The sequence below is a fragment of the Sparus aurata genome, chromosome 3, assembly GCF_900880675.1.
Source record: "Sparus aurata chromosome 3, fSpaAur1.1, whole genome shotgun sequence".
In the NCBI taxonomy this organism is placed as follows: domain Eukaryota; kingdom Metazoa; phylum Chordata; class Actinopteri; order Spariformes; family Sparidae; genus Sparus; species Sparus aurata.
Genome location: NC_044189.1, coordinates 19856146 through 19881906, shown reverse-complemented (window position 1 = coordinate 19881906; position 25761 = coordinate 19856146). Strand labels below are relative to the sequence as shown.

General features: G+C 43.1%; 1 protein-coding gene across 1 annotated transcript; it reads right to left on the bottom strand.

Annotated features, from left to right (window-relative positions):
- Positions 1-2851: 2851 nt before the first annotated feature.
- On the bottom strand, positions 2852-6221 carry LOC115578453 (alpha-(1,3)-fucosyltransferase 9-like). The gene is made up of 2 exons (XM_030411413.1): positions 6171-6221; positions 2852-4685 (listed from the first exon to the last, which is right to left on the bottom strand). Exon 2 carries the CDS (start codon positions 4683-4685, stop codon positions 3603-3605), a length of 1083 nt encoding a protein of 360 aa, XP_030267273.1. The 5' UTR covers positions 6171-6221; the 3' UTR covers positions 2852-3602.
- Positions 6222-25761: the final 19540 nt, after the last annotated feature.

The window sequence follows — 25761 nt, the reverse complement described above, 5'->3', positions numbered from 1 at the left end:
AAGGTAGAGGGAGTGGCTGAGGCAGATGTGCTAAATTCATTTATTGGCAAGCTTAAGGTCAAATTACTTTTTAAACTTCTTAATGAAAAAAAACATTTGGTTCATTATTTTGTCAACTGTGTTATGGACAAATATTGTGTCATATAAAACATATGTGAAATACAACACATTTTGAAAGTGTTTGAGTCTTTTGACCAGGGGTTCACCAGAGGGTTTTGAGGTTATCACCATCCATCCATCCATCTTCCGCATTATCTGTGCACCTCCCACAGAATGCCACTAGGGACACGGTCGAATGCCTTCTCCAAGTCCACAAAACACATGTGGACTGGTTGGGCAAACTCCCATGAACCCTCGAGCACCCTGCTGAGGGTATAGAGCTGGTCCAGTGTTCCATGGCCAGGACGAAAACCGCACTGTTCCTCCTGGATCCGAGGTTTGACTATCGCCCAAATGTTCCTCTCCAGTACCCTGGAACAGACTTTCCAAGGGAGGCTGAGGAGTGTGATCCCCTGATAGTTGGAACACACCCTCCGGACCCCTTTTTGAATAGGGGGACCACCACCCCGGTCTGCCAGTCCAGAGGCACTGTCCCCTACTGCCACGCGATGCTGCAGAGACGTGTCAGCCAAGACAGCCCCACAACATCCAGAGACTTGAGGTACTCAGGGCGGATCTCATCCACCCCTGGTGCCTTGCCACTAAGGAGCTTCTGGACTACCTCAGTGACTTCGGCTTGAGTGATGAATGAGTCAACCTATGAGTCCCCAGCCTCTGCTTCCTCTATGGAAGGCGTGTCAGTGGGATTGAGGAGATCCTCGAAGTATTCCTTCCACCGTCCGACAATGTCCCCAGTCGAGGTCAAAAGCTCCCCACCTCCACTATAAACAGTGTTGGTGGAGGACTGCTTCCCCTCCTGAGGCGCTGGATGGTTTGCCAGAATTTCTTCGAGGCCGACCAGTAGTCCTCCTCCATGGCCTCCCCGAACTTTTCCCAGACCGGAGTTTTTGCTTCCGTGACTGCTTGTGCTGCTGCACGCTTGGCCTGCCGGTACCTGTCAGCTGCCTCAGGAGTCACCCCAACCAGGCTCGATAGCACTCCTTCTTAAGCTTGACAGCATCCCTTACTTCCGGGGTCCACCACCGGGTTAGGGGGGTTACCGCCACGACAGGCACTGCAGACCTTACGGCCACAGTTCCAGACAGCCGCATCAACAATAGAAGTGGAGAACATGGTCCATTCGGACTCAATGTCCCCAGCCTCCCTCGGGATCTGGTCAAAACTCTCCCGGAGGTGGGAGTTAAAGACCTCCCTGACAGAGGGTTCCGCCAGACGTTCCCAGCAGACCCTCACAATGCGTTTGGGTCTGCCAGGTCTGTCCAGCTTCCTCCCCTGCCAGCGGATCCAACTCACCACCAGGTGATGATCAGTTGACAGCTCAGCCCCTCTCTTCACCCGAGTGTCCAAGACATACGGCCAGAGAGCAGATGACACGACTACAAAGTCGATCATTGACCTCCGCCCTAGGGCATCCTGGTGCCAAGTGCACATATGAGTGCCCTTATGCTTGAACATGGTGTTTGTTATGGACAAACTGTGACTAGCACAGAAGTCCAGTAACAAAACACCACTCGGGTTCAGATTGGGGAGGCCGTTCCTCCCAATCACACCCCTCCAGGTAACACTGTCGCTGCCCACGTGGGCGTTGAAGTCCCCCAGTAGAACGACGGAGTCCCCGGTTGGAGCACTCTCCAGCACCCCTCCCAGGGACTCCAAGAAGGCCGGTACTCTGCACTGCTGTTCGGCCCATAAGCCGAGACAACAGTGAGAGACCTATCCTTGACCCGAAGGCGCAGGGAGGCGACCCTCTCGTTCACCGGGGTAAACTCCAACACATGGCGGCTGAGCTGGGGAGCTATAAGCAAGCCCACACCAGCTCGCCACCTCTCACAGTGGGCAACGGTGTCCAGCCTCTCTCAAGGAGTTGGGTTCCAGAGCCCAGACTGTGCGTGGAGGTGAGCCCGACTATCTCTAGCCGGTACCTCTCAACCTCCCGCACTAGCTCAGGCTCTTTCCCCCCCAGTTAGGTGACATTCCATGTCCCCATGGCTAGAGTCACCGTCCAGGGATTGGTTTGTCGGGGCCCCCACCCACGACTGCCACCCAAATCACACTGCACCGGCCCCTTCTGAACCCTCCTGCGGGGGGTGAGCCTACTGGAGGGCGGGCCCACGTCGCTTGTTCGGGCTGAGCCCGGCCGGGTCCTGTGGTCAAAGACCCGGCCACCAGGTGCTCGCCTGCGAGCCCCAACCCCAGGCCTGGCTCAAGAGTGGGGCCCCGGTGACGCCATTCCGGGCGATGTAAACTTCCTCATGGTTTCATATTCATTAGGGGCTTTGGAACCGTTCTTAGTCTGACCTGTCACCTAGGACCTGTTTGCCTTGGGAGACCCTACCAGGGGCATTAAGCCCCGGACAACATAGCTCCTAGAATCATTCAGGTGCCAAACCCCTCCACCACGATAAGGTGCCGGTTCAAGGAGGAGTCAAACTTATTCTAAAATATGAATTTAGAGCTTCATGATGGAAATTCTTAAGTAAGACTTACCTCTCCAGAGACATCCCCCATCTTTTTTGTTACAGTTTATCCAACAGTTAAAAGATTTATGATACAAACCACATGTAACACAGCTGACAGGACTGATGAACAAGAGAAACATTTTCTACAGAAAAAAATCTTGATTTTGATTCAACACATTTAAATTTAATTTCATACAATACAGCTGATGTGTTCAACTAAACAGATACAAAAAAAAAAAAAATTACAACAATAGCCAACAATTTATGGAAGCTCAAAAGTGGCACATCTTTAATCCATAGTGTTTGTGGTGTCTCTCTTGTCCAGATGTGTATCTATGGTGTCTCTATTACAGCACTTTACAACTCATTTAACTGATTGTATTTCATCTTTGTTTATTTTGTTTATTCTTCTCATTTACTAAAAAGGCACTTTTTTACTGATCCTACTCATAGTCAGTTTTATCTTTGTTTTTATTTTGTTCTTTCATGTTTCTTTTCATTTCGGACAGTTCACAAGTCTGAGATCTTGGACCATATGTCCCTGTTGATCTCCATATAGTGTGCAGTCACAGTAGTTGGAGGAATCATTGTGATGATATCGCCATGCAAATCCACAGGACATCATATCAGACTTCTCAGATGGATTTCTCTCACCTCTCGTTAGCCTTCAGATGTCATGCTTGACTAACCTGACTCCCATACTTACCAGCTGGACCACTACTGTGTCAGCATGTCAAACTCTGAGATCTTACTTGATAAAGATGGTGTATTTGGTTGTTATACATTTTGAACTATTAGTTCTACAGAGAAAAATATATGAAGATAGTCACCTCGCCCTTTTAATATTCATAAAAGATACTGTAATTGTCAGAATCATACATAAATCCTCATGTGGACATTACATGAACCCAGTCACAGAGACGCAATACCTTTGTTTTAATCCAGCAAAACAATTCTTATTTTAGTCAAACAGGATACAACTGACAAGAAGAGAGGTTGATCTGTTTGCCGTTAGAATAGTACTTATGAAAAGTACCACCCATAAAGGTCATTAACAACACTGTAACCTTCGTCTCTTGACATGTAGTCGCAGGCGAGACAGACGGGCTTAGTGAATTCATTTTCCAATCCCAGCAGATGAGGAGTGACTGAGTAGAACTCCCTCCACTCAAAGTAACGCATGTACTCTTCATCGTTCTTGTCCAAGAAAAGCAGATAGTCAGCCAGTGACTTTGCATCAGGGAAATCATTTATGTGAATGAAGGCGTCAGGGGGGAAAAACTCCTCATAGTTTTCTCTGGGTGGACCCAAAACTACAGGGACCGTCCCAGCCACAAGTGGTCCGTTAACCTTCTCGTTTATGTAGTCTCTGTGGAGCGAGTTCTCAAATGAGAGGTAAAACTTACAGCTACCCACAGTTGGGTAGTACTCTTCAAGGCTCAACCAACGCCCTGCATAAGCTGCACCAAAGAGGTCGATCTTAATGTGTTGGGACAGTTCACGGTAATATTGTTCTCTTGTACCTGTTCCAGTGTTTGGGTCGATGTTGCTAACAATCCAACACAACAGTTTGTCTTTCTTGGGCAGAGTAAAGTCATCTTTCATTTCTGTTTCTCTGACAGTGAGATCAAACCTCATCGTGATGTCAGCATCTCTTCTGTAGGAAAGTGTGAGGTTGAACAGGTTTTCCAGACCTGGTATCTTCCTCGTGTTCGTTGGGGACTCCAGATGGTACCAAATCCACTTCTGAAAACTTGGACGTAGCTCCTGTGGCATGTTTAACAAATACCCATCAATGTCTCTGTGGAAGAAAAGGACTCCCTTTGATTTGTTGTAGAGGGATCTGTCATCGGTCAGAACACAGCTGTCAATGTTGAAGTATTTAGAACAATCTTTGAAATCAAACTTCACACCAACAGGCCAGTACCACAACAGGACAATGGGCTTTTCATCTGGATAATCCTTGTCTTCAGCTGATAGAGATGCAATTTGGCAGACAGAAGATGGAAACTCAAAATACATGTAGAATGTAAGAACACAGCAGATCAGGCCAAGAGCAGATACTGTTGCAAAAAACAGTCTTTTGTAGGAAGCTGGTGGAGACATCTGTGGAAGCAGAAAAAGAAACTGATGATGGATCACTTTGATAACTACATCATGAGTTACAGATAATCAAATGTACAGTTTATACAGTATAACCTCTATTGCTTGTCCAAGTATGCATGCTAAACACCAATGTTATAATAAAAGCCTCATCTTACATTTTTGCACATCACATAGAGTATTAAATAAAATGTATCCACCGTTTTACGGACCATTCTGTCACTACGTCAGCTTATGGCAAAAAGTGTTTTCATGTGTCACACGGTGAAAGTGTCCTCTGTGCACAGTAAAATCACTTAACATGATGCTACATGGATGTTAGCAACACAGTGCTAATTTTAGCAGTACAGTTACTTAACGTGAATCAACTCCTCTGCCCTGAGTGAGTGAGTGACACAGCGCCACTTTTAGCACAGTACGTGAACCGGCCGGCATGCTCGCGGCTGAGCTCAACTGAACTGAGAAAGGAACGAATCAGTTCATGAAGTCATTCCGTTCACTTCATTCACTCAAAAGATTTGTTTGATCGAACGACACGTTCGCGACCGACACAACACTAGTACCAACTAGTTTCCATCAGCAGGTAGCTCAGTTAGAGGTGGAGCTTAGTGGCTCTATAGAGTGATGTAGCTTGTAGTCCTAAAACCAGAAAAAAAAGTACAAGTATTTTTGCACATCTGGTTCCTTCATCTTAAAGGCTGTGAGGTTTCTGAATTATTTTTCAGTTATATGCCTGATATAAGGTCTGTGGTTACCACAGCTTAAGACATTTACACATTTTTAATTTATGACATAAAATACATCAATAAACATCCCACAATTTAACTATAAAGCACTTACGCGTCTTAAAAACAGCAGTTGTTAACAAGTTGCTAAATGAGACTGCAAAAGTTGTCAAAGACATTAAACATTATTATGCAGAACACGGAGACCAGGAGTTCATCTACTAATAAATCTGTCTTTACAGGCGGATTTTAGCTGCAAATTATTCTCTCATTATTCTTTACAAGTTGTAGACTGATCAGTTTACAGAAAACGTGTACAGTAATTATGTAGTGAGACGATTAGTGGTGGTGACATTTCAGTCAATGCAGTCTGTTTATAGCCTAACATTAGCTTTTTACTTCTAGTGACTCATCTTACCCTTTGAAAATCTCCAAGGCAGTGTTCATCTGTGAACATTATCTTGCTGAACAAAACGTGTAAGTATCATAAACATATTATTTTCCGCAAAATTTGAAAATCCCATAAGCTTTTTGACGAGGGAACCAGGCGGTTGCCTTCAGAAATACGTCATCACTGTTACACTCTGTCTGCCCACACAAGCTCGGCTAACAGGGAGTCACTGCGTACCAACCAACTTATGTTATATACTACAACAATGACACAGTGGGTTCAGAAGAATGAAACAAACCTATAAATCAATTACATAGTGTTACCCGACAGACGTTATCACCCTTAAGAAGAATTAAAACATGCAGTTTTTACCTTTCCAGAGAGAAAAACGTCCGAGTGTCTCCTTTTGGTATCCAGTAGAACTCCTGTGACTTTTCATAAAGGCTGAGCTCCTCAGCCCTACAAGACAAACTGGTTGTACCTGCTGAACACATCTCTCTATAAAAGCAAGAAATCTCTGTCTGTCTGTCTGTCTCTGTGTGTGTGTGTGTGTGTGTGTGTGTGTGTGTTCCTCAAATATCTCTGCGGATCAGGATCAGACTGACCTGAGACTTTCAACATGGCTGCTGCGTGGTTCAGTGGTGTGCAATAAGCATTTGCTTGGACTGCAATGATAGTGTGAATAAATTATTTCATAAAATGCTTTACAAATTCTGCAAGCATTGTCCACCGGAGCCACCACAGTCACGTTAGCACCAGAGCCAATCACTGCAGAGCTCAAGCCCACGACATACCTGAAGAAACAAGTGGATTTATACCTGCAGCAGCGCGAGCTGGACCGGGATTTTGCCGGCGGTTCCGTTCCGTTCTGTGCATCTAAACTGACTGTTGTGGATTAATGAGATTAAACAAGTCCAAGTCTGTTCGGGTCTGAGGAGATCCGGAGACGCGCGGACATCAAAGTGGGATCAGAATCTGTGGATGTTCGTGTCACGGCCCACCGCCCGAGTCGACGGAGCGGACGCACTGGCACGTCCAAAACCGGATTTAGGGTAAATAATGTCCAACACGCTTTTTCGTGAACTTTGCTGTTACGTTTGCTTTATGTCTGGTGCAGGAAGAAACAGTAAAAATGTGCTTTTGTCACAAGCGGATTTATACCTGCAGCGGCGCGAGCTGGACCGGGATTTTGCCGGCGGTTCGGTCCCATTCTGTTCTGTGCATCTAAACTGACTGCTGTGGATTGTAATGAGATTAAACAAGTCCAGACTGAGTCTGTTCGGGTCTGAGGAGATCCGGAGACGCGCAGTCAACAAAGTGGGATCGGAATCTGTGGATGTTCGTGTGTAGCTAGCTGCTAGCCGCTAACCGACCCACACGGCCCACCTCCCGAGTTGACGGAGCAGATGCACTGGCACGTCCAAAACTGGGTTTAGGGTAAATTATGTCCAACACGCTTTTTCGCGAACATTGCCGTTACATTTGCTTTATGTCTGGTGCAGGAAGAAACAGTAAAAATGTGCTTTTGTCACGAAAGTGTCCAAGCAGCAAGTTTGGTTGTTGAGGAACAGGAAGATGTGGGAGGGACATCGGCGGATGATTGACAGCAGCAGTGATGTGTTGGAGACGGCGACAGAGATAGCGAGTTTTGAGAGTTGAGAGATTTGTGACATATAGCGTGTTTGGAGTGTATAGTTAGTGTGTTATGTAGTGTTTGGTGTGGTGTGTTTAGTGAGTAGTGGAGTCGTGTTGTGAGGCAAACCAAGGAGGAGACGGCTGAATGTGGAACAGGCAGGAATGAGCTGAGGAGCCTCTGATTTTATGTTATTTTGTGATTTTAGGTCCATAGTGTTAATATAGTACCTTAAAATGAAAAAATAACTGTACAGTCACACATGTGAGGTTGTGCTAAAAATAATAAACTATTAAATAGTTTTTAAGGTGAAATATAATGGCAAAATCAAAAATAGTCAAAAACAGCCAATTATACCCTGGAATATCAGATTTCACATCAAACCTAAATATCCCTGACGTCCCACCTTCAAACAGCCTCATTTGGCCATCCATGAAAAAGCTACTTAACCTCCCACTTTTCTATAGAAATACATGCTTCCTACGGGCACTGCACTAGTGTTTTTAATTAAAGCCCCTGTACGGAGTTTTTAACTGGATATAGAAATGTCTCTGGTTTCTGCTGATGTGTCTCTGTTAACTACAACAGCAAATGAGCCCATCAGCGTGAAGATACGCGTTTTCTAAGTAGTCTAATTCTATACCTCTGAAAGGCATTGGTCGGGTCGGACCACTAACGAAACGATTTACGGCAGTCAGACCGGAACTGACGACATTCAGGATACGGCATAGCTGTTTTGTTGCTACGCTAGCCAGTGCTAACCGAGCTAAAACTTTTGTCATGGCTGATAATGAGACAAAGAAAAGAAAAAGAATTCGAACCGAAGACCAACGAAAGGCCAAGAGGGAATCTGATCGAGCTAGGGCTAAACACGGATAAACATTGGCGATTCCTTCCAGAGATGGAGAGAGTTGCGGGGCTTGAAGGGAGGGTCGGATCCAGAATTTGCTCGATGCCTCCTAGACAGGTTTGTAAATTTTATTTCATTTATGAAATGTAATGCGGGACGTAGTTTACAGCAATACATGAATTTATGTTGTTACAACAAAGCTGGCTAACGTTACCACTAGATTAGCTCTAGATACTACACTCGTGAAAACGACAACAAACGTCTTAGATCACGCATCCATTTCAGCTGTGTGTATCAGCCCAGCCGACCTGCAACGATGCATCGGTAATATCCTCTGTCATTATAAATGATTCAGTTTCTTACTTAGAACAAAAAATCCATCACAATCACTGTGACTTTGCTGTAACGCTAGCTCTGTAGCACTGTGGGTAATATATATAGCTGGGAAATTGCAGTGCAACAGCAGCATTACTTTGTTTCACCGGCGGCATATTATATTAAGTAGAAATACAAACAGACACATTACCTCGTCAATATGCACGCTGCAGATAGCTGCTAAAAAAAAAAAAAGTTTTCAAAGCAAGTCCCGTCGTCTTTCCGACGTTTCCAAAACAAATGTACACGCGCCGGCCAGACAAACGTCTTCACGACAGTGGGCGCTAGAGCTCATGGGAAATGCAGTCTCCATTCCGGCAAAACACTACCGCTTCCGTCCAGCAGGGCCGCCAAAATCAACACTAAATGAAAAGTCTGTACAGGGGCTTTAACACATGTTTCTCTGCTCACTCTACACCTCTGGCATGATGATGATCAAGATGGTCCGGATCAGGGGTCCCCAACCATTGGGTCGCGGACCGGTACCGGTCTGTGGGTCGTTTGGTACCGGGCCGCAGAGAAAAAATAAATAAGGTATTTTATTTCCATTATATTGACGATCAAACTTTGTAAGTTGTTTTATTTTGAAAAACGGATTCTCTTTTAATACTTTCCGTCTGTTCCTCTTGATGCGCTTGACACGGACCTGTTTGACTCACGTTATAAACATAATAAGCCCTCCAGCTGACCACAACCAGCGGAACAAACGTCTTCGGAGAGCTTCGCTAGAAAAAGGAGGAGGCCCAATGAAGAGACAAGAAGAGCCGATGACTGCCGGGAGAAGGAAGCTACATGTCGGGAGAAGGACAACTGTCTGCAGGGTGTCTGATAAAGTGGCTGAACTGCAGCTGTGGGGAGGACGAGTGGACAGCTGCTGGAGACTGCAAACCACGGTGGCCTGGAGTATGTTACCTTAGTGAGTTACGGAGTAGACTGGACATAAGGAAGGCACATCGTGTGGCACTTATCAGTTGTATAATTGAATTTTACTACCGTGTACTCCGTAAAATAATGTCCTACATGAAACCGGTCCGTGGTGCAGAAGAGGTTCGGGACCGCTGGTCCTGATGATGCGGCGTGATGATACACTTTTTGCCCTCCGACTCAACAAGTGCTCTCTGTGTTGGTGTTAACTGTGTTATTTGGCTGTTATTACTAATCTCCGAACACTTTACAAGCCTGTCGTATGCCCCCGACCATTATGACATATTAGTGAAATATAATTAGTTTTCCAGAAAGGTCAGATTCCACCTGGACATATCTGTGTTAAAACATCTGTGACATTGCTCAGGTTCACTTTTGCACAGTTACTCATGAGATATTACTTTACAAATTGTTAGATCATCTTAGATTCATACATGGTTCAAAGGTAGATTTGACTCTAAATGACGATGACATCATTTCATTGTGTTCCTGATGAATTTACTCTGACACAGTAACACATGTCTTCATTCTGACACTTCTGTAGTAATCTCTAAGGTCTTAGCTTTCTTGTGCTTGTACTTGCCAGAGGATTGATTTTATCCCTAAGTTAAATTGCTATCGGCCTGCGATGCTCCAGCGATATGTTTAATTTGCTTAGACCCTCAAGTGTTCTGATTAGAGTAGCTAACTAAACAAAAGACAGCTGTTTTAACAGTGAGGTTGTTCGTTAAGGTATCACTCTGTGTAGTGTAATACCAAGATCGGTTGCCATGGCAACAATCCTGACAAGAAGACAGTGTATTTTGACTGCGTAAAGGCGACGAAATCCCTTTCTCAAGTCCATATTGCGAAAATACCAGTAAAGAAAAGCAATGCTTGTAGCTGGTTAAAAGAAAAAGTTTAGACCGTGAAAAAGGGGCGAAGAAATCCTCCTACCGGTTTAAATTGTGAAATCCAAAGTAAATGGATGAAATGCTTGCTGCGAATTAAAAGAAAAAGTTTAGGCCGTGAAAAGGGGGCGAAGAAATCCTCCTACCGGTTTAAATTATGAAATCCAAAGTAAATGGATGAAATGCTTGCTGCGAATTAAAAGAAAAAGTTTAGGCCGTGAAAAAGGGGCGAAGAAATCCTCCTACCGGTTTAAATTGTGAAATCCAAAGTAAATGGATGAAATGCTTGCTGCGAATTAAAAGAAAAAGTTTAGACCGTGAAAAAGGAGCGAAGAAATCCTCCTACCGGTTTAAATTATGAAATCCGAAGTAAATGGATGAAATGCATGCTGCGATTTAAAGAAAAAGTTTAGACTGTGTAAAAGAGACGAAGAGATCGCTCTATCAGTTTAAATTGTGAAAATACCAGTAAAATGAATGAAATACTGGCTGTCGTTTGAAAGGTTTTCTAAAGCACTGGAAAACTGTCTGTGAAAAAGAGATCACTTCTGGCCACCGTCGCCCAGAAGTTGCTGTTGAGTGAAAAGTGAACTCAACTGCTGTGAATTCCACAGCTTAGAAGTTACCCCCTCAGTGGTCAAACCACCACTGAGCCAAATCCTGCTAAACAAGTGGGGGTATATCAGTGGGTGGAGCTAAAAAAGTCCTGCCTCTTGACTCCTTGATCTGCTGCTCAAACTGCAGTAAGACATCCCAAATTTGTGAATAGCACCCATCTGTGCTCGGCTCTAGTAAATTGAATTTGTTAAATTACTCCTAAGTGGCTGATTGTGTTAACAACTAATACCTCTAAAATAACCTGTTTTGAGGATTGACTTGGTAAATGGAATTGTGATCTTTTCAGCTTTAAACAGGCTGAAATTCCAAACACTGAGTTGATCAATTGTTGATACTAAAACTTGTAATACTGCAAAACTTAACATAGTAAATTGATGTGTCTCATTACACAGGTAAATATAATAATTAAATTGTAGAATCACGCATTCGATAATTTAATCCAAATTTAATTAAAACTTTAATTTTCTTTCGAAATTATTTGAATTTTGATTTTGATATATGCTACGCGTATGCAAGTCAAACAATTAAACTGTTAACTAGTATCAAAGTAGCTTTACGATTAGATTAAATACTTAGCTTCTGTGTTAAAACTTAGATGACTGTGGTTTAAATCAAACCTCAAGTCAATTAACCAAACAAACTCCACATTTAATTCAAATTAAAAGATCATATTTGATGAATAAAATAAGCAAAGTACTGATTAAATAATTTAAAAGTTGCGCGCTAAAGACAGGTCTAACTACCGATTTAACTGTCAAACAGGGAAGACAAAAATCCCTTAAGAGTCCTACAAGAGGCCTCATTAAGCCTACTTTGGACCCAAGAATGAAACATAAATTAAGGAAGAATACGGTGTAAACTTGATAAATGCACAAATGTATTATCTGAAATAATCTGAAGGTCGTGACTCCAATGAGTCTTACAGCTAGTCATGATAGTCACTAACACTATAAGACTAGTACTTCTTACTAACCCTCAGAAGAAGTTAGGGTTATCAATATTGTTATCAATATTGTTTCCTGTTCCTTTGCTATATGATTAGACCTTAGCATATAGAGACAGACACTCACTCTGATCTTGAAGTGTGCCACGAAGATGCCTCGACGACGGACAGTGTGACTTCATCGATCCAAAGTTCCTGCTACCACGGACATCGGATCGAAGTGGGGGAATATGTAGGAACACAAGCCGTTGTCTCTGCATCTTAAAGTGGTCTCATTTTGGCCATGATTACCTTTAACCCAAATCAACTCCTTTTTCCAGCATTTGGGACTGAAAGCCCCATATCCTGGCCTGGCAAATTCCTCTCCTCTCCACAGAGTGGGAAGATGTTGTTTTTCTTGCAATAAACAGATCACCAGAGATCTTCTTTGTAATTTACAACGACTAAAGCACATCTGGTCTGTTCCTCTTCCTCCAAAGAAGATGAACCCCTGTTCCTCAGGTCAAACAAGGTCAAGCCCGATAGAGTTTTCTTTGGTCACACCAAAAGGAAGAAGGACTGGTTTCTAACATAGATGTGGTGATTTAAGATGTTTTACTCTACGTTTCTCTCCCTCTGGAACATTCTCCAGTGGGGGAAGGCTTAATGGGAAACCTAATCTGTGTGTTCTCCTTCTCACATGTACAACTGTTATTTACGACCGTTGTTGTTCCTGGGTCTGACATACCAGTCCCCCCTTTCAGTCTTCTGTTCTCACCCAAAAGTCCTAAATAACAAATAAACTACATCTCAATTTCTTAAATTTAACGGATCCCGAAATAGAGTAAGAACGTCATTCGACAGATCTTTCTTATGTTCTTGTGAAGCCCAAATGAAGTTTATTACTCAATAAGTTTGAGGTCAACAGAAACCCCCTCCCCTTTGTCGAGGGAGGAGAGATTTGAAGATCATCATTCCTTGTGTAATACTTGTATTATTTACCAGTTAAATGTCTGATATGTTTTGTTAAAGATAGAACTACAGGGAATATGTATAAGTCCTTGGTTCTACTGTGTGTTGTATACTTTATTGTCATATGTTGTATACTTAAGTGCTTCATGTCTTAATCAGGTTATAATTCTTTTGAATGACAAATGATCATTATCATGTTGCATCTTTTCACAAAGACAAAAATTCGACTTTTAAGATGGTGAAGTTTTGGGAAGGTTAAAACATGATTTCAAAACATTAAATCCAATAGTATAGTTAGATTAACTTTTTGAGAGCCTCAACTCAGATCACGGGAGGTGTGACACTGTCAGCCGCCCCCCCCCCTGCTGCAGGTCATAAACAGACCCCTCTGCTCTGCTCTCACCTCTTCCTACACTTTACTCTGCTCTTTTTCTCCGGACACGCTTCTCTCTCTGTCCTTTTCTCCCCCTGCTTCTTCTTCTTCTCTTCTCTTCTCTTCTTTGTTTTTCATTTTTATTTTATTTTTATTTTTAAAGTAATCTTTACTTTTATTTTTGCAACAAGCTAAGACAAGCGAATTGAATCCCTACTTTAAGTATTCACTTTTATTCAAGTTTTTAATAGAACGAATTCTTTTCTTTTTGATTCTATACTGTTAAAGTATCACCGCCTGATCCAGAAGAAGTTGAATTAATTTCAGAATCAGAACTTGAGTACCACTATTTGAAACTATCAAGAAAAGTCTTTTTCAAGACTGTGATCATCTGATGAAGAAAATTGCAAGCCTTGCAAAGAGTCCAATGAAAGAAACTTTGTGTGCTCCCAGCCGAGACCGACTCTGCCCCAGCGCTCCCAAGGCGGGAAAACCCGCTGGGCCTTCGGACCAAGAGTTCCTCAACAGAGTACCGGCCCTTCCTCTGGCTACTGGACTGACGCGCCGTGCCGTAGTCCAACCCAGAACTCTCAAGAACACCAAACTTCAGTGCCTCCTGACTCCCAGACAAAACCGGCTGAACGTCTTCATGCAGCTGGATCCACACACGTGAGAATGAGTGGTGTCTAAAGTTCTGACTTCTGTCAAAGTTCTGACTTCTGTCTAAAGTTCTGACTTCTGTCAAAGTTCTGACTTCTATCTTATGAACTTAAGAAAGTTGAGGTTAGGGTCTCGTTAGTATAAAAAAGATTACTCCCGTAATATTTAATATATAAAAACCCAACCCTTTAACTTTACCATCTGCCGACGGTCACACGACTTTATTACTTTCCTAATTACAGTCTTTACATTTTCTGTTATCTGTTGTTCGTCTAAAATTGTCATGTCTTTTATTTTACCCAAATTATTTAGTCAATAAACATGTAATTGTTTGTCTTTGTCTGGAACTTAATTTTAATATGGAGAACCGATGGATACGTGCAAAGAATTCACTACTTCAGAATATTGAGACTGAATATTGATTGATATTGAATAAATTGATTTTGAATGGACTCTAACTGTCCAAGCCAACTTGTACAGTTGGGTGTTTGGAATAATGTCCTCCGGATTATTCCAATAACTAAACACGGAGGTGGTGCCCCTTTAACGAGTGTAATATTAATTGCCAGTGATTAATAATCATATATATATCAAAGTAGTGTGTGAGCAGTGTCTCCTACATTATATATTTATGGTGCTGCCCATGGCAGGACCACATACCATAGTATCCTACATGGACCTCCAACTAAAAGCTAAGAAATCTGAGGTAAACTATCTCCCACCTCATCCTCAAGGTGAAACTGATGAAACCCTTGAAAAGGGGAGAGTAGAGCTTCTCTATGAGTACAAGAAGAAGGACAACACCAAAATCATCAATGAGAAGATGGCAAAACCTTTTCACTGCGTCGAAAAGATGTAATCCTCAATAGAGCAGCTGTGATTGACTTCAAAGCTCGATGGCCTGCCCTGTTTGAGCTTTCACAGGTGTGTTGTACATTTTAATTGTGTCTTCTCCAATAGAGGTAGTAATGGTAAAGTTTCAAAGTCTTCAGCCTGACATTTGCCAACACAAATAACAAAGAAAAAAACATTGACTGCATTACCTGTGAAAACATATGAAGACGATGTTTACCTGATGAAACCTCTCTGATTACCTGTGGATAAAACCTGATGAGACTGTCAGAATAAAAGCTAAACTTACCTGATTCCCTGTGGTGGGGCGGGGATGAACCAAGTCTAGCCTAAGGGTTCTCTGTCCTGTATTTGTTGCTCTGTGTCTCTGTAATTCTTTTTTTCTGTATCTCATGATGTCTCTCCATCTCTCTTCTGACCTCTTTTGCAGATCGAGGAGGAATTCCCAGGATCACACTGAAGCCACTACAGTCCACATTCCTGGGGAAGTTGTACACACCCAGACTGTTGAGCCTCTACAGGAGGAAGGGAAGCGCTGTTGGGAAGAAACTTGATGAGACCCTTGACATGTTAAATGAGGCATGTACTTATTGCACAACAGTTGAATAGTTAGCTATATGTATTAGCTTTCTGATGTCTGTACGTAGCATGATCTCATTTCTTTTTTTTATAGGACAACAGCACTGAGTCCAGAAGAGAGGCTGTGATCAGAGGCCTCGTTGTCTACCTTGATGAAAAGACTGAGGAGCTAATCAGGCTAATCAGGGACTACAAGGTAAAGAAAACAGTTTCAAAGCCCAGCCTGTTCGAGATGAGGTTGTGCAATCCAGGATAGCTGATGGCTTAGTGGTATTTTAATTAAATTGATTTTTTAAAAGAGTGCCTATGTAAAAATGTTATGATTTTAGCATCTAATTATTAACAATGATACATAGAGACTGGTACATGAATGTGCTGCAGTTTGCTAAAAAACTGCTGCTAACATTTTAGATTATTTTATTTACATTTTTTTAACTATCTTTTTATTGAGAACAAGGTACAGAAAGACAGTTATATAAAAGAATACATTTTCTATGAATTTCTCATCGTCCCAGTCAGGTGCATATACATTAACCAGTAGGACAGGTTTGTGATAGAGGGACCCTGAAACGATAATAAAATGGCCAGATTTAATGTTTGTGGCATTGAAGAGTGTTTTTTTATGAATTATGATTTCTGCGCCGCGTGACCTGGAATTGAAACTTGAATGAAAAATTTGGCCAGCCCACGTTTTTTTTAATCTGATGTGTCTTTAACCATTAAATGTGTTTCTTGCAAAAAAGCAACTTCATATTTTAAAAGTTTAAGATGTGCAAATATTCTAGCTCGCTTTACAGGTCCGTTCAAACCCTTTAAAGAAAAAAAACCCTTCAAAAGACATTTTTCCCTCCTGTACTCCGATTACTTTCCTGTGTCCTGTTCATGGTCTACTAGATCCATCAGTACTGTTTGTAGGAATACATGATCCGACACACCACAGCCCAGCATCCACTCCGAAGAGTAGAGAAAGTGCCTCCACTTAAAAATACATAGTAAAATGATGAGAACAAGATTAACTCTATTTTTGCTCAAGGTACTCCAATCATTTTGTGCAAAAGTAGTAACATCACTATTTAAAAGTATGGCTAATGAGGTTGTCAGGATAAAGAAGAAAAAAAAAAGAAGAATTATATTAAGCACATATGATAACTAGAGCAAAAACAAAGTTAGATGGGCTTTAACCTAGCATCAGATATTAAATTATTTACATACTAGGGGGAATTCTAAAGTAATAATATTTACATGCCACACAGATAGTTTCAACACCTAAAATAACCAGAAACAGCAATAAAAGAAACAGACAATAAAATAAGTACATTGTCTTTAACCTGAGTCCACTGAGGTTAAAGACACACCTTTTTAATCAGGCTTTTAACTAATATTTTAAATTCTTATTCCATTCTTATGTGGTTCTATCGTATTTTATGTTGTTGTTCCTATCTTGTTTTTTTTTTTGTTTTTTGTTTTTTTTTAAACTATTTTCATCTTAAATAATTTTTTTTTAATTATTTATCTTCGATACTATTTTATTTTATTTATTATTATCTTATGCATTTTATCCTTTTAACTGTTCACTTCATTTAATTATCTTTTGTCAGGGTTTTTATCCTATCTTATGTTTTTAGTTTTTAAGGGTTAACTCCAGAGTTTCCTCAGGGGGGTCCTCCACACTGGGAGCTGTGTCTGGGATGCTGCTGGGGGTGCTGTCCTTGGGTCCCTTTGGCCCAGCCAGTCGTTGTCTGTCAGGGTCGGGGGGCCTGGGCTCTGGTGCCCCCCGTGGCACAGCCTGTGACTCCTCCCAGTGTGGACGGCCCCAAAGGTGGCGTTTCCTCAGTCCTCAGTGCCTTGCCATGTCTCCTTATTTCCTGTAGTAAGAGTGTGTGTGTGTGTGTGTGTGTGTGTGTGTACGTATGTGTGCATGTATATAGTACGGAGGGTGGGAGGGAGGGGCTTTCTTTATTATTGTTTTATGTTTCCTGTGTAAAGCACTTTGTGCTACATACTCATGTATGAAAAGTGCTTTATAAATAAAGTTGATTGATTGATTGATTGATTGATGAGAGTGAGTGTAAGTATTGTCTGTGTAAAGTCCAGTTCCTGATGTAGAGGCTATTCTTCTCAATAATGAGCGCCAACAGTCACGGACGCAGAGTTTCTGCGGGGTTGTAAAAGGTATTAAAAGGTAGTAAATGAAATTAGCAAAAATTAAGGCCATTAAAAAGTATTAAAAACTAATAAATGTCATCTGACGAGGTACTACATTTTCAAACCACTATCCAACTATTATGATTTTTATTCCATTTGTGGTAAGTGCAGCTCTGTCTCCTGAAAATCACGGGAATTTATTTATACAAATGATATGTTTGAGTAGGACCTGAGAGATATCGATGATGTGATGTCAGACAGTGTGCGACGTGGTGAAACTGTTAGCGCCTCAGTCTACGCTCCAACTGGATAGCACACGGCTGGCTTGCTGCCAAAAGTTTCGAAAAGTTTGCTACTATTGACGAAGTCATGGGGAAATGTAATGTTTGGGACCTCTGGTTAGAGGACTCGAGATTCAAAGACTTATTGCCATGTCTGTAAAAAGGCAATGAATATCTCCTGGATGGAAGTGAATACCGTCAGGTCACACATGGAGTCTGATAACCACCTACCAGCACCTTGTGTAAAGAAACTTTTAAAAAGATTATTCTTCACTGCCTAACTCAAAGGTAGACTCTCTCTCTCTCAGTTCAATTCCAATTTAAGATGCCTTATTGGCATGAATGTCAGGTGAACAATATTGCCAAATCAAGGATTATACAATTAAAGTACAACAATAAAATAAAATAGAGAAATAAAAAGAAAAAATGGCAGAAAATCGTAAACATGTTTTGTGTATGTGACTGTTTGTGTGTGTGTCATAGGTCTACTGTATATAGAAGTAATACATGTTTGATTAGGATCAATAAAGATAGAAACAATTAGCAACAATATATTAATACAATATGGTAGAAAAACAACAAACAAACAAACAAACAAAAAGCCACATGGAGTAGAGGAGGTGAGGTCAGAGAGTGAGGAGACAAACTGCAGCTGTCAGATGTTGTTGTGCTGCTCATCTCAGGATAAAATAACAAATAATTGTGTATAGGTCAGTGTTTTTATAGAGGCAAAAAAGTAACAGAGTATCCAGTAATGGTAGGTACTTGATTTGAATTGTAAGCATTACTACACTTATTCACTCCGAAAGTTAAGTAACAAAATGACAGTGATCCGTTTACAATCCGTTTATAATTAGTTACCCCCAACTCTGAAGTTCGAAAGGTTGCTACTACAGTTGCAGCTCGATGTCGTGTTGGTATTAAAAAATACTGGGAATGTATTAAAAAAGGTATTAAAAGGTATTTTAGTCAACTTAAGAATTTCTGTATGTACCCTGGGATGTTTTTATCACTCCTTAATTACCCGGCGGTTGTAAAATTTCTTGGCGTCTTCAGGTTCAGGCCAGGTTCTTCATACGGAACCGAACTCCCTTCTGGAGTGCCCGTTTCAAATCGTGCTGCTCGGTGCGACTCAAGCACACGAAGAAAGCACACGACGAATGGTCTTGCTGGTTTCCCCTCTTTCTGTTTTGGACCGAGTGACCGGTAAGCCCTCTCTAGTTCAGGTGGATCAGTAAACACGTCAGGACCCATACATTCCGCCAGGAGCTTAGAAATAAACTTGACCGGGTCCTTACCATTCTCATCTCCTTGGACAGGCGGGCCAACGTTAGCATTAGCGTTAGCACCTTCGCTACCTATTGTTAGCAGGAGCTACGTTAGCTGCCATGGCCGAGAGTTTGCTAGCTATGCTAGTGCTGGCTCGTATTACAACTGGAATTTGTGCACCACTTTTGTTATGTTTAGAGCAGCTCATTTTGGTGTCAAAGGTGTCGAAATAACTTTGTAATGCGCTGTGACAGTTGGATAAAAGAAAGTCCAATGGCTAAGAAGAAAATTAAGCAAATATGATTGGGAGACCCGAGCCAACGTCTGCTCTCTTACATTGTCAACCGGAAGTCCCTTATTAGATTATTTTATGGAATTTTGAAGATAGGCATTTATGAAAATTAAACTATCAAATTGAATGAGACGATTTAGCCAATAGGTCTTAAATTTACCTAAAATGGCCTTCAATTGCATTAAATTTAAATCTGTGATACCGGTAGACAGTCTCATGGAGCTATAAAACAGCTCAAAACTACCAAAGCAACCAAATCTCATCAATCTGATCTCCCATGCGGGGAGAAAGAGTGCCAAGAGAGCTATACTGTATGCATCATTCACATTGGTATACAAGAGGGTTTTATTCTTTCTGGTGTATTTAACAGGTTTTGATGATGACAATGCTAAAACAAATCTGTGATGAATTGAGTAATTAAACAACTAATAGTTTCCGCTTTATATAGTACACCGGAGCAGCTGTCACAGACGCACCTGCAGCAGGTTGGCAATCAGCGGCTGCTGATAAAGCCTTTGTCTTCACGCTACCTGCTGCCAGATGATTATATTGATGTGGTACAAGGCTGCAAATAGACTGTAGATTACTACGGCTTCTACTGTGTTGTTTCGTTCTCCTGTGAGATTAATTTATTTCATGCTCTCCCTCCAGTGATCACCAACCCGCTGGCTTCCTGTGCGCCCTTTTCCAGCCATCCAGCCCTCTGCACCTCTGCAGGCACTGCTTCACTCTGTGCTCCCCGGGGCACCTGGCGCCACCTGCATCCCTGTGAGCTGCAGCTCCTGCGCCACCACCTCCACGCTACCAGACGGGGATTCCGCCTGGAGCGCTCAACTCCCGCAATATCTAAGATTAATAAATCACCTTTGTTGAAACCATTTTCTGCTTCAGTGTCCGCACTTGGGTTCTCGCTCCACCCGGCACAACAGAATCATCTGGCCAAGACATGGACCCAGCAGATCCAAGCCCCATCCACCAGGCCCTGAACGCTCAAGGTGTCCTCGTGGGAAGACACAAACAAATGCTTCAGGGACTAATGGAGACACTTCAGAACCTCTCTACCACTGTTAACCAGATCAAGTCAACCTGCTCACCACCCAAACACCTGCCACCTCCTCGACTACACCTGCTGCTGTCAGTAACCCCCCCAGGACGAGCTCGGCGCAGCCCTCTTCTACCCCGGCCAGGGAACCTTTTGTTCCCCCACCAGAACAGTACTCCAGAGACTTAGGTTCATGTGACAGTTTGAAGAGAAGCCCAGTGGGGAACAGCTTTGTGGGAGGCGGGTTCAGGAGCTCTTGAGTCTCACGACACATTTGTGACAGAGATGAGGAGGGTGTTTGATCTCCCTGTTCAGGGTTCAGAAGCAGCCACCAGACTATTTTCGTTAAGCCAGGGATTTCTGCATTTTGGCAGCCGAGATGAGGGTGGAACGAGCCTGTGCTCGTGAGTTTCTTTAAAAGAGGGTTATCAGACAGATTGCAAGACGAATTAGCCTCTAGGGAAGAACCAGCCTCCCTCGAGCAGCTAATTTCCCTGGTAATATGGCTAGATAATCGGCTAAGAGAGCGAGAGAGAGAGAAGTCTTCCTCCAGCCGCGGAACAGTTAACTCCACCTCCAGCCAACTCCCTTACCCCCTGCCCATACCCCAGAGCTGCCCACGTCCCACCTGGATCCCCAGAACTACTCCTGCTCTGGAGGAACCCATGCAGGTGGACAGGACTCGGCTGACCCCCAAGGAACGACAACGCCGGTTCAACCAACAGCTGTGCCTCCACTGCGGTCAGCCCGGACACCATCTCTCCACCTGCCCGGCTCTGCCAAAAGGTCTGGCTCGCCAGTGTATAGGGGCACATTGGTGAGCCAGACAACATCCTTACCCAGCCCTACAACTCGTATCCTCCTCCCAGCATCTCTCCAGTGTTCACGTGAGTTGCTACTTTTACATGTGTTTGTGGACTCCGGGGCAGATGACAGTTTCATTGACTCTTCTCTAGTTGAACACTCACAAATTCAGCTCTACGTCATCTCCTCCCCCTCCTCTCCTGTAGTTCTGGGTCTCCCATGGTTACGGCTACACAATCTCCACATAGACTGGTGTTCCGCCTCCATCTCTAGCTGGAGCGTTTTCTGTCATTCCCACTGTCTCCGTTCTGCCGCCACTACTGTCAAACCACCCGTCTCCATAGCTCCTCCCTCACCCGATCTGTTCCTAGTGCCCCTAGCTTATCATGATTTGGCCACAGTGTTCAGCAAGGAGCGAGCCCTGACTTTGCCACCTCACCGCCCACGCGACTGTGCCATTGACCTACTCCCTGGTGCTCCTCTCCTTTCAAGTCGGCTTTACAATTTATCACGCCCCGAACGGGAGTCGATGGAGTAATATATCAATACTTCACGAGCTTCTGGTTTAATCTGGCCCTCCTCGTCCCCCCTCGGCGCTGGCCTCTCTTGGCGTGGGGAAGAAGGATGGGAGTCTTAGCCCATGTATTGATTACAGAGGATTAAATGATATAACCATAAAGAACAACTACCTTCTACCCCTTATTGACCCGTCATTCGAGCCCCAGTGTCCCGCCAAACTCTTCACCAAGCTGGACATACAAAATGCATATCACCTGGTCCACATTCAAAAGGTGGATGAATGGAAGATGGCTTTTAACTCCCCTTTGGGACACTTTGAGTACCAGGTGATGCCGTTTGGCCTTTCTAACACCCCAGCTGTATTTCAAGCTATGGTCAACAATATACTCAGAGACATGATTAATCATTTTGTTTTTGTCTACCTTGATGAAATTTGGAGAACACTGGAGGAGCACGTTGAACAGGTGCAGCTGGTGTTAAAACGACTCTTGGACAATAAACTGTATGTGAAACCTAAGAAATGTGAGTTTCACTCTGCTGAGATCAGCTTTTGGGCTTTGTGATAGCTCAAGGGAAACTCCACCCCTGCGCCTTCTTTTCCCGACGCCCCTCCTCTGCGGAGAGGAATTACGACATTGGAAATAGAGAGCTGCAGGCCGTGGTATTGGCGCTGCAGGAGTGGCGCGGCTTGAAGGTACCGTGGAGCATTTCGTCATCTGGACGGATCATAAGAACCTCGCTTACCTACGTTCTGCTAAGAGACTTAATTCCCGTCAGGCCCGCTGGTCACTATTCTTAAGCTGTTTCCCATACACCCTCTCCTTTTGTCCCGGCTCTAAGAATGGAAAACCTGACACGCTCTCCCGTAATTCTCAGCTTACTCACCTCATGCCGACCTTGAGCCCATCGTGCCCTCACCTCAAAACATCATCATCATCCTCCACGCCGACTCCACAGGCTCCCCACGGACATCATCTCCAAACGAGGTCAGCGAATTCACATCCCAGGTATGGCAGGCTTTCTGTAGGGCTTTTGGTACCACCTTTGGTACCACCGGTACTGAGAGAGCCAACCAGGATCTGGAGACCACCATTCGCAGCGTAGCTGCCCGAAATCCCACCTCCTGGTCTCCCTCCTCCTGTAGGTTGAATACGCGCACAATTCTCTGACTCTGGCATGACTCCATTCAGGGCCGCTTATGGGTTGTCATGTCCTGTAATATTTTGTGGGGTTGTGGTGCGTTGTGTGGTTTCTTGTGTTTTCTGGCTTGTGCTTACAGAGGTGCTTAGAGAGGCTGGGCGGAGTTTTCGATGACCGGAGCCGCTGTCACAGACGCACCTGCAGCTGCTTTGGCACAATCAGGAAGGAAAAAGGCCCTGCAGCCATATGGACCATCTATCACCAATATTTGACCTGGTTAAGACTTCTTCAAATCAAATCAAATCAACCTTTATTTATATGGCGCTTTTCATACAGAAAGTATCACAAAGTGCCTTACAGCAGAAAAAGAGAAACAGCAAATAAAATCAGGAGAAGAAGCTTAAAAGAACCCAACCCTCCCACCCCCATAGTCATGCACAGAGACACACACAAATATATACACACTCATACACACACTCACACCTACACACACAGCCACGCAGACACACAGACACACACACTCACACCTACACAAACGCTAGCTGTCACTACAGAGACATGGCTGGGCAGCAAGACCTGAGGCACAGAGGAAGCTTTAGGAAGCTACCTTTGGGGGGCCAACCACACTGGGAGAGATCCCAGTCCAAGGTCGCAGGGAGCACCGCCACAGAGACCACCCCAACCCGGGCAGACAGGAGGCCCCGCACCAAAGTGCAGAGCCCTCTAGTCGCCCAGGCCGGAACCGTCCACGGGACAGCACCCCCCGCGGCCAGACCAGAGACAACTCCCAATCTGGCAGGCCCCCCTGAGGAAACACTGGAGATTAAAAACTGATAGTCTAAAACATAAAAGCATAGAGGCTAAAAACATGAGGGACTAAAACATAAAAGCATAAGAGCATAAGACATGAGAGACTATAAAAAATAAAAGCATAAAGGCTAAAACACAGAGAATAAAACAGTAAAAAAGGATAAAAAGTGCTCTGATTAGCACAGCCTAAAAGGAATTAAAAAGAGTTAAGATTTCAATTAAAAGCCTGGTTAAAAAGATGGGTCTTAAGCCTCTTTTTAAAAACCTCAGCAGTCTCCGCGACCCTGAGGTTCTCCGGCAGGCTGTTCCACAGTCGGGGCCCATAACAACTGAAAGCCGCCTCCCCGTGCTTTTTTGACTTTACTTGTGGTATGGTTAAAAGGCCGGTGCCGGAGGACCTCAGGGTCCGCGGCGGCTGATAAGGTAAAAGCAAATCAGATAGGTAAGAAGGCCCAAGACCGTTAAGACACTTAAAAACTATTCTTATCCAAATGTGACCATGGAGCATCTTTTCAGCAATGGGCCAAGCACACCATACAGGCAGAGAGACAATTGTTCTGTTCTGCACTAAACTGCAGCAGTGTGGGTTCAAATCAGGCACCTGGAACCTTTTTTGAGCACTGGTGGATACACAGACCTCAGTAAAACTGCTCCACATCAGTGAGGATAACATAAATGACAGAAGGACTCCCGGTGGTGCCATCAACCATGAGCATTCACCAAGTCGTAACAGTTACCCCGGGATAAATCAGTTATCGTGATGTTAGCTGCCTTTGCTCAATGAGCCAGACACTTGAGTGTCAGTGTTATAACTCCAAAACCTTCACCTTCGAGATTCAGGCAACAGAAATCCACACAGGAGGACAACAGTCAGAATCCATCTGTAATTCCTTGGCAAGACTCAGACATCATTGGCCAGTGGTGCTGTCTAAAATATCATGATGAGATTTATGATGTAGTGATTCAGGAGGTGAATGAAACGCATGTAATGTGAAATGTATGCACCGGATTGGAATCAACCACTTTTTTCTGGCCACAGCGGGATGATGTCCTGTGGTATTTGCATGGAGATATCATCACAGTGATTCCTCCAACTACTGTGACCTCACATCATGTGGAGATCAACAGGGTCCAAGATCTCAGACCTGTGAACTGTCCAAAATCAAAAGGAACACGAAAGAACAAAAGAAACACAAAGATTAAACTGACTATGAGTAGGATCAGTAAAAAAGTTCCTTTTTAGTAAATGAGATGAATAACCAAAACAAACAAAAATGAAATACAATCAGTTAAATGAAGTCGGGACACCATAGAGACACATCTGGACTAGAGAGACACCACAGACACGAGGGACTACAAATGTGCCACTTTTGAGATTCCATAAATTGTTGGCTTTTGTTGTAATGTTTCGTTTTTTTTAAATATATCTGTTCAGTTGAACACATCAGATGTATTGTGTGAAATGAAATGAAATTTTTGTTGAATCAAAATAAAGATTTTTAGCTGTAGAAAATGTTTCTGTTGTTCTCCAGTCCTGTCAGCTGTGTTACGTGTGGTTTGTATCATAAATCTTTTAAATGTTGGATAAACTGTAACAAAAAAGATGGGGGATGTCTCTGGAGTCTGACTAAAGGATGATGAATAACTCTAAATTCAGTGTAATGTGGATTTATGTTGAAAAAAGTTTCATGCTTCATCATAGCATCTCGCAGAATTTCCATCATGAAGCTCAAAATTAATATTAATATTAATATAATTATATTAATATTTTAAAATAAGTTTGACAGATAACCTCAAAACCCTCTGGTGAACCCCTGGTGAATAGACTTAAACACTTTCAAAATGTGTTGTATTTCACATATGTTTTATATGACACAACAATTGTCCATAACACAGTTGACAAAATATTAGGGCTGTCAAACGATTAATTTTTTTAATCGCGATTAATCGCAATTTTTTTGGCACATTTTTTTCTGTTCTAAATGTACCTTAATGTATTTTGTTCACGTCCTT